Source organism: Chenopodium album, chromosome 23 (assembly GCF_948465745.1).
Source record: "Chenopodium album chromosome 23, dcCheAlbu1.1, whole genome shotgun sequence".
Lineage (NCBI taxonomy): Eukaryota > Viridiplantae > Streptophyta > Magnoliopsida > Caryophyllales > Amaranthaceae > Chenopodium > Chenopodium album.
This window is the reverse complement of record NC_137856.1, coordinates 1,893,525-1,903,811: the sequence shown is the minus strand read 5'-3', so window position 1 is coordinate 1,903,811 and position 10,287 is coordinate 1,893,525. Positions and strand designations below refer to the sequence as shown.

Sequence of the window (10,287 nt, the reverse complement as noted above, 5' to 3'; positions counted from 1 at the left end):
TTCAATCTCGAGATAAGACTCTCCTAACCTACAAGTATGTTAAATTTCCAAAAAAAAAGAAAAAAAAATGTTACCAATTGCAAACATGGAATAAGATAGTATTAGAAATTTGCTACTTGGTGGTGGCCGGTGGGTAGAGAATTTTAAGATATTCATTAGCCTGGGGGGTTTCATCACAAAACCGGACACATATGAATGAAGAATTTTTCGAAATCTGAATGAAGAACAATATCACTCATTAATGCATAGTATGCATGAAAAAGATCTATATCGGCGACATTGCAATGCAACAATTAGAGATCAGAGACATTGCAATGCAACAATAAAATGTCCGGTAAATGTAGGTCTATAGCAGCTTGCTAGAGCTAGTTAACTTTGTTAACAATCACGTTTTAGCGTCATATATATAATCTTTCATTCATATTACTTTACTACAAGCAGCTTTGCACTCTATATAAACCATGTACTCAGTTATTATCACCACCTTACATTACATAACTACAAGCACGAACACATTCAACTGTATGACAAGTAAACTTTCGCACTCCACAACTCAGTCCTTCAGAATTTAAACACAGTTTGTGTCATAACTTGCAAGTCCGACCAACTCCGGGCCTTCCAGACGAGGGTTGTTCTCAAAGCTGCAAAAATAGGTCATACCAAGTCAATTAAGTGTGGAAAAGATTTCTTCAACGAAAAAATTTATAGAAAACAAAGATGGCTTGGTCTGTTCATCTCAAACACACTATTATCATGAGCATCACATTTTCGCAATGAATGACTTGACTGTAAGCAGTAAGCATAAAACTAAAGAAAATACATCAACATTTTTATATGTCACACATAACACCCCAACAAAATGCAAAGACCCTTTCTTAACCGCTGATTAGACAAACAGGATAAACACCTGGAGCTGAATAGTCTGTCATACACCCATAAACCCTCCCTAGCTTACCCTCTCTTAACTGACCTGCTAAAAGTCTCGCACTCACTCAATCAATCAATCAAAGCCTTAATCCCATAAGTGGGGTTTGAAAAATTCTTACGGTGAGCTTAAGAGAGAGAAAGATGAATAGAGGTACAGTATATTGGATGAGGTAATGATGATGCAAGGAGGGAGGAGGGTTTGAAAAACTATTAACCCCATTTTAGGGTATAGTTCCACAATCATCCACCTAGGCTAATACCTTCCGAAATGAGAATATTCCCTCCTCACTTCATCACCCCATCAATACTTCATGGTCTTCATCCTAATATCGTCACGCCCACTCATCATCACTCTCATATCTCTTATTACCCCTTTAACTCATTAACTCTAATATAAGCATATGCTAGAAGAAGGAAGAAAAGGAAAAAAGTGATAAGCGCAAAGAAAGCATAGCACCTGAAATGGTTACTCTCATGATAGTAGCAAAGTATTGGATTACATACAAAGAGAAAAGAGATTCGTGTTGCTGAGAGATAAATTATCCAAAATCAGTATGGACATGCTATTAGGAGTTTAAAAATGGTTATAAATAATGAAGAAATTGAATTTGACATATTGTTTACTGGAGGAGAAGTATAGGGCATGTAAGCTGATCGCTTTCTTTAATCTTATGACCTATCTGAGATTTATTTTATCCTCCCTTGAGAAAACATTCATCATTGGCCAAAAAATGGATAAAAGAATAGCCAAATGCCAAATATGCGACCTCGTAATTATTCAGATATAACCACATCCTAAACACCAATTGTGGTTTTTTTTATTGCCTATATACAATTCTGGCCACAAGCCCACAACCACTTGGGACCCAAAAACGTGAACTCTATTACACCATACTGATCTCATCTTTCTTCATATATTACATTTTTTTTCCAATTTCATCCTTACTCTTATTGGCAAATCAAAAACCATAAATGATGAACTCTTTTTCCTTCTATATTTATTTACTTCTCTCTCTACACTACACATCAAACTTTAGAATGCCATGGCATTTTGGTATGTTCATCGTCATTCTTTTATCACTTCTAGTGCTAACATCACATCTTTCATTTTATCATTTTCTTATTTCTCCCTTGAATTTAGCATTAATCAGCTATTTTTGATGAGTGCCAAATTTATTGTCCCAACTTTACAAATTGGGGTTTTCTTTTCATCACAAACTTTGGGTCAGCACTAAATCAGACAGGAAACTTGAGGAAAGGCAAAAATAAGTTAAGAAGGGAAAAGGGAATCAGGAAGTCTAAAGTAACTAGAAGCAAAGGTGTGATGAGAAGAATTCAGAAGTATATTTTAGCTTTACTTAGTTTTTAAGAGTGGGGTAACTGTCAAGTCTCTCAAATACTTGATTTTATCACTAGTTTCCCATAATTCCAGCTAATCAATCATAATCATCATTTTTTTTTTCCCTTTAATACAACATCACTAATTCTGTCCGGTAAAGTCAGTTAATAACAGAAGACACTCTGTAAGAGTGTTAACTTCCTCACAAGCACAAAAGGTTGAAATCATGTAAATCTGATAAGAGGATAATGTGACATTGTTCTTCAGCCTCAATTAAGGAATACCTTATATATGCAAAATGGATATTATTATATCCTAGACCATTATCTTTCTAAGGAATATTTAAGTTTGAGTTAGGAAAAGAGGGAGGAGTCTTCAATCTGTAATAGATGAGAACTTGTTTGATCAAATTGATAAGCCCCCTAAAATATGGAGCCTTAGAGCTTTCTATCTAATTGTATGTTTATTTACTAATTTATATCAGGATACAAGATTGATTATCGGATATGAATATTATCATAGACTCATAGCCCACAAGTGACAAAGTAATCCACAAACTTGTTTGGAGCACATATCAAAACCCACTTTTGATGCTATCTTTCATGTGATCAAACTAAGAGGCTCATGGCACCCCACCTTAGACACATAACATACACTTTACGAAAAAACTACAGATAAGTCAATAAATGTAGGGAAGCCTTCCAGAGTTTTTTAAATAAATAAATAAGAGCAACTAGCCAAATTGAGTAATGCGCATTAGAGGTGAACTTAGTTTCTATTAAAATGGTTATTGATGAAACCATAACAAGTTCTCACTTCTCAGATGGACCAAAAAAAAAAAATTTAATGCTATACTGTAATTACTGATAAGCTTGATAAACAAAATTGCCCCCCACTTAGTAGGAGTAGCAGTATTCACTAAATCTCAGATAACAACATTCACACTAGCACTTTGACACGAGGGAAAAAAAAAAAAAAAAAAAAAAAAAAAAAAAAAAAAGGCCTCAAATTGACTAGAAATCACCTGGGGAAAAATTTACATTAATTGGTGCTGTCTTATACTGACATACAAATTCAGCTTTCACAACAAATCTGTGCTCTCAATGAAGGTCAATGTTACAACCTATACCTAAATGTGGGACTGAAATGGCTATACAATTAAGCCACTTTTTCCTTGAGGCAATGAAGTTATCATACTATCCAGTTAGAATCCTTCATCTCAAAAACTGAATGTTTAGGATGACACACCTTTCTGACATGTTAACTCTATAGGACGTGGTTTACGGTACGGTCGATATCCATTGAACTTTAACATCTTATTGTAATACTTGAAAAAGTTGCAGACTGATTTCACAGATAAGTGAGATAACCCTCATTTCTTACACCTATCTTTCACCTATAGAAGAGTTAACTTTCATAATGTCCAATGAATTATAGGTTTATCGAGCAAACACTGCCAGGGTCATAATAGGAAAGTAAGGCAACCTACTTAAAAAAACATCTATCATTTTGAAGAGAGGTTTGTGAAGGGAGGAAAAAATGAGAGCTAAATTCTCTTAGATTTACATTGGAAAGCAGATAAAAGGACAAAAGCAAGGGGGGAAAAAATGTCACACCAGCAGCTTGAAGGAATTAGAAATATCAACACAGGGCAACACGATGCTTAACTTGATGCCTGATACACTAAGGCAGCAGTGCAGCACTATCCTGATACTATCAATTATTTTTTAACAAAGAAAGGCAGAGAGGCCATGGTCTCTTCTGCAAAAGAACGCAGAAGTGCCCCATTTTATATATGAAAATGCCTGACAAGGTAACAGCGTTCGGGAAAGCATAATAGCTCACTGTAAGTAACACTTATAGTTAATCTTAATAAAACGAATGACTGCTGGTCTAATGCACTAATGACAAAAGACCTAGATAACTCAGTTCAGTAACATCCCAAGAATATGAACTACTGCAATTATGCATGCAAAGGAAAAGTTAACATATAGAGTACAGAAGAAAATAACTTACTTCTCCAAAGGAATGTGCTCAAAAGGACCAGATGTTGGAATTGGTCCACATAGCTTGTTGTTGGAAACATCTCTGGAAAAGTAGAAAAGAGTTTTAAAAATCAAAGAGCTTCCAACCAATAGAAGGATACATTGCAAAGTCTTCAACAAGCTCAACTTACATTACTTTCAAGCTGGCGATCTTGGATAATTCCTTTGGAATACGACCAGTAAGTTGGTTATCGTTCAATCGCCTACAGAGTAAAAAACATCAGTAATTTCATAACCAAAATCCTACATAGATAACAACGTATCATAATGATAATAAATAAATAAATAAATAGAAAAAAAGAAAATAGAGTCAGGCTCAGACTTACAAGAAGACAAGGGATTGAAGATTTCCAAGTTCCGGGGGGATGCTTCCTGATATATTGTTGTTATATAAATCCAAGCTAATTAGGTTCTTTAGATTTCCAAGCTCACATGGAATGGTCCCTTGAATATTGTTCTTGTACAGTTCACTGATTCCACAAGTAAAGGTCAACTTAATAAAAGAAGATTTTTAATTCAGTTGCACCAAAATCAACTATCAGCCAACTTGGTGAAACAAGGAGGATACTTACAGATACTGAAGATGTTCGAGCGTCCCAAGCTCAGGCACTAGGTGTCCAGAGAGATTTGAATTGCCAAGATCTCTGCATATAAAACCACATAGACATCAAACATTTTGGTATATATTACTCTTTAAAAGCGACTTCCAAAGTCTTAAGGCCACCAAATCAACATCCCAAACAAGGTGCTTAAAATAATGATATTCAATAGATCCTGTCAAGACTGTAAAGTTTACAAAACCAGAGCTTGCCACTTCAACTTTCAATCTGAAAGAGAACATTAGACCTAAGGTGATATGTGCATGCAAAAGTGAAAACAAAGAAAAATACCACAAAAAATCACGAGTGGTAGAGGAGAGGTGAAGAAAAAGCACTCAAGAAACAGTAAAACAAAACTTCTACTAAGTACAAAGATAAGTCAGGGCGACATTTTTCAAATTTATATTTAATTGAACTGAAATCTCATACATTCCTTATGATAAGATCATTGATTGGCTAGATAAAAGGATCAGCAATGATCATTGTAATGGATGAATCAAGATGAATCTGTCGATTATGACAGTGGGTCAAAGGCAAGTGCCACCTCCCATCTTCCCCAATTCTTCATTCCTCGAGTCAGAAACATTGGATCTCCTAAAAATGCAATTCCAATTCTTCCAACCTCAATGTAACAGAGTAACATAAATGCAACTGCCGTTGACCCATTTTGACACCATACGTCCTATTGTTCTCCATAACTCCACCATTGCCCACCTCAATAGAATGAAGATCAAGATCAAAACCACATAAAGTGATACATCCTCCATTCTTTTCTAGATGCAGCAATGTTTTTTGGGAAAGTTCCAAACTAGTTGCAACATTATTATATGAATTTTACTTCTTGTCAAGAATTTAGGATTTGGGTTTTCTCTATCTCTTTTGTCATTACGTAAGTTCCCTCCTTATCTCTCTTTTGTTCACATGGCCTCCTTAATATGGGTGCCTACACAGTACCACACCCTACGTTGCAGCTAAAAGAGAGTGGAGGAAATATTTAAATCTTATCAATAATCAACCTGACATATCTCAGACCCTAGCTCATCAACAAACATCCATAATCAAAATCATACGAGGCATTGTCATTTGTTACATAACTTTAACTGCTGACAACCCTATATCTTTGGATCTGACCCAATATTCTCTTTCCAGTCCCCACAGCTAATGAGAGGCGAGGCTGAGGAAAACGCAGATCAATCTGGCCCATCTGAAACACTAGCTCGTCACCAAATATATACAGTCAAAAGACTCAAAACCATATGAGGCATTGTCATTTGTTACTTAAATTAATTTCTGGCAAATGCCCAAATCTATGTATCTCACTACCCCATCTCCTAAATTCTTTTTACCGTCTCTAAAGCTAATGGGAGGCAAAGCTGAGTCAAAACGGTGCATCATTGATCCATGCTTATACTCAAAAATATTTCAGTTCATCACCAAAACCAACGAAATACACCATATGATCAACAAGATCTCCATTGGATGTGGCAATGTGGCATGACTAACTGGCATAACGTAGATATATTAATTGGCAAATGGAAGGATAGGCAGACAGATGATAAAAAAGAAAAATACTTTTTTTGAACTGCGCATGAAAAGGAACACATAACATGATATACATCCAGCAAAGGTTCCACAAAGTGATGAATTATCTAACTTTAACATCATCCACGTTCTCAAAACATCAAGCTATACAAACTATGTAAGCGTGTATCAGTTATGAGCCAGATGCCACTGATTCCACTTTGAAATATCCCCATAAGAGCTTCTTTTGAGGAACAACAATATTTTTCCCTAGACTCAATCTACGGTTCTACTCACAAAACTTTTTTCTCTTAAAAACACCATTGAGAGACAGCATTGGCAAAGAAAACTACTCGTATATAGCAAAAACTTTTCCCTCCAAAGGAGCAACATACTTTAAAGACTCTTGACACAAATCAAATGAAAACGCACACCACACATACACTTCACATCAACAATAGAAATACAACTGCCAATTACAACTGGGGAATAACTCCAGTACCAATTGCCATTACCATGTGTAGCATCAAGAACTTTCAGGTTCACAAATAAATCAAGTTGCTACTTGCCCAATATTCAACAACAATCATTTTCTAGGTACCAAATTACCAGATCGAAGAAGACTACATGTATACGGAAAATATAGCAAAGTATATTCACTTACAAAACACTACATACACAATTTTACTAACAAATAAAAAGGCCATTTCTGTAGTGTTAACTAAACTAGAGAAACTTAAACCCTGCAACAAGAGTACAAGACCCGCTCACCCTGACAAACTCATTCTAGATTTTTCTAAAATTCCCTCGCAACCCAGATCCACGACTTCTCTTAGTTATTTTCCAAAAAAATGTTAAATTCATGAAGAGAAATGAAAGAAAAATTCACCCCTAAAATCATCCAACACAACAAGCAATAATTCATACAACTGGTAATGTTAACAATAGATTCTCGGGTTTAAAGTGAACCAAGGTGAACCAAATCCCTCGGCTACCTATTTTTACACCAATCCATGTCTACTGTGACTTCATTTTTATTACTTTTTGGGCACACAAGAAGAATGTGATAACAGTTCCCATAAAACAAACTAAGAATTGTTCAAGATGACACATAAAATCCAACTCATTGCAAAATTTGCATCCAAGTAACTCAATTTAGATCAATCTTCCCCAATTTAAACCATTCTAAAACGAACACAATTGCCAAAAAATCAAACAAATCGAAACAAATGCCCACATAGACTACCCCACAAAACCATCCAACAGAGCAACGATTCAACAACCAAGCACTTAACAAGTTAGCATACACAAGTTCATGCAAATACAGGACAAATCCAGTCAAATACTCAAATCAACATCATCTGAATTGGTATGGTCAGTCTAAAAGAACTAGAAACCAAGCTTATCTAAGACTCAAAAAATTTCACCAAATATATAATCCAAAACATCCAAAATAAATAAAATGAAATAAACAAAAACAAATCAATCAACACCCAAATCAAATACAAGCCCAAAATCCAAAAATTGCACAGAAATTTAAAAATAAAAAAATAAAATAAAAAAGCAATCAAAGTTAAAGAGAGAGAAAGAAGATTATACACTCGAGTGACATGATCATCAGCGTTGCAGGTGATGTGAAACCAAGTACAAGGGCTAACAAGATTCGGATCCCAACTTTGAAGCACATTATTCGGATCATTCAAACTCCTTCTCAAAGCATAAAGAGCATCTCCTTCAGAATTCCCAGAAACCCAATTCACCAAAACCAAAGATAAACACACCCAAATCAAAGATGAAGCTTGGAACCCCACCATTTCAAAACCCCACCTTTTTTTTTCTCTCAAAATTCTAGGGTTTGAACACCAGAAAATTGCAGAAAGTTCAAAACTTTTTTAATAATTACAACTAGTACTTGACTACTTGTTGCTTAAATACAAGTGAAGAAAGTAGTAATAATTAAGAGGTTAGAAATGAAGGGAAGAAAATCAGCTTTGGAAATAGAAGAGAGAGAAAATGGGGAAAAAGGAGGAATCTTTGGTATGATGAAGAAGTGCGTGTGAAATGTGATAATGCCGTAGAAGGTGGGTTTGTTTGAAGGAGCAGTTTCGTTTTGACTTGGAATAGAAACGTTGGAACTTGGGATTATTATTAATGGTGATTGGTTTTGGTAGTGGAATTTCGAATCACTGGAAATTTCTTAAGTGGAGACTTTATTTGGAATTTTTGCAACAAATTTTGACTCAGTCTAAGTATGAGATTAGTTTGATTAATCAAGGTTTTAAGTCATTGTATTTCTTGCTTCTAGTCAAGAAACTAAGAGTTGTACTACTAGAGGATTGACGTAGTTGTTTGTTTGATATAATGCGGTTGTTTGTTTGATTTAGGGTCTGTTCTCATTGACTGAACTCAACTGAACTGAACTGAGCTGAACTGAAATGAATATCTTATAAGAGAAGGAAATTAGGAGTTGAACTGAACTGAACTAAATTGAAATGAATATTTTATAAGAGAAGGAAATTAGGAGCTGAACTGAACTGAATTTCAATGTAAGAGAACAGAGCCTTAATCAAATGCTTTGCTAGTCAAGGTATGAACTTGCAGTAGTAAGAATTCTTGAGTGCGTTTGAAGATGGAATATCATGATTAATCAAGATTTTTAAGTCATTGTATTTCTTACTTCTAGTCAAGCAACTCAAGAGTTGTACTACTAGTAGTGAGATTTTTTTAGTGCTCTTAACATAGATTATACTTTATAGTGATTGAGGATTGACATAGTTATTTGTTTGATATAATATAATGCTTTGCTAGTCAAGATGTGTACTAGTAGTAGTAAGAATTCTTGAGTGCATTTGAAGATGGATTATCGTGATTAAAGTGTTTGTTTGTAAGATGAATGAGACAATATTATGTTCTCTTTACTTAAAACAAGCTAAGAGATGCACGAAAATTCATACGTGTGAATCTATCAAGTTTAATATTCTCTGTTTCTCTTTCAAATGAACGGGTTTTTTTTTATCCCCGGATGTTAGTTTTTTTAGATGGTAGTTATTAAAAAAATAAAAAATTAAAAAATAAAATTAAAAAAAAAGATGAAAGATAAAAATGAGAGGGGTATTTTGAGTAAGTGAAATTTATCGCCCAAAACCCCCTTTCACTTTATATATAGGATAAGGTTAAAATGTGACTTTGTTTATACTAGTTTAGTGCTCCGCGCGCGATGCGCGCGCACCATTTTGTTAATCAAAATTAAATTAGGATGCTAATAGTGAAGCACTAAATAAATATATTTGAATTGGACATTAATATTTTGTGCTTGAATTCGTGCAATACATATGTAAGATATAGTCATTTTATATTGAAATATGTTTCAAATTGCTTTCTATTGTATGCATAGTTTTTAATTACATATTACTTTGTATAATATATGTGTGCACCGTCTTGTTATCCAAATTAAGATGCCATTAGTGAAGAACTAATTAAATATATTGGATTAGTCATTATTATTTTGTTATTTGGTTTAGTTTTTGTAAGTTTGTGCATGAATTCATTCTTGCATGAAATATAAATTATTGAAATGGATTAACGTTATTAACTATTTATATCACACACAATTGATAAGTTGACAGGCTAAAGTCGTATCACCTAATAAAAAATAATTACCTAAGTCCACTAGCTTATGTAGATAGGGAAGTAGGGTCGAATCCACAGGGAAACAAGTCTTTCTACTCCTAATTAATTAATATAGTCTAAATTATTAGAGTAACCAATATTTGTTGTGATTATAAACTATACTACGAAGATTATGAGTAAGGAGAATAATTAAGGAAGAAATCAAATATAAAAAGGCCTAGGGCAT

General features: G+C 34.3%; 1 protein-coding gene across 1 annotated transcript; it reads right to left on the bottom strand.

Moving 5' to 3' along the window:
* Positions 1-328: 328 nt before the first annotated feature.
* LOC145607709 (leucine-rich repeat protein 1-like) lies at positions 329-8,607 on the bottom strand. The gene is made up of 6 exons (XM_081663303.1): positions 8,031-8,607; positions 4,884-4,955; positions 4,638-4,781; positions 4,443-4,514; positions 4,283-4,354; positions 329-641 (listed from the first exon to the last, which is right to left on the bottom strand). The coding sequence occupies exons 1-6, from the start codon at positions 8,243-8,245 to the stop codon at positions 569-571; spliced, it is 648 nt and encodes a 215-aa protein (XP_081519429.1). The 5' UTR covers positions 8,246-8,607; the 3' UTR covers positions 329-568.
* Between the last annotated feature and the right edge of the window lie 1,680 nt (positions 8,608-10,287).

Coding starts and splice junctions, on each gene's coding strand:
- LOC145607709 (XM_081663303.1), bottom strand. CDS start 8,245: ATGGTGGGGTTCCAAGCTTCATCTTTGATTTGGGTGTGTTTATCTTTG. Junction 4,956..8,030: donor GATGATCATGTCACTCGAGT/GTATAATCTTCT, acceptor TTTTATATGCAG/AGATCTTGGCAATTCAAATC. Junction 4,515..4,637: donor CTTCAATCCCTTGTCTTCTT/GTAAGTCTGAGC, acceptor TTTACTCTGTAG/GCGATTGAACGATAACCAAC.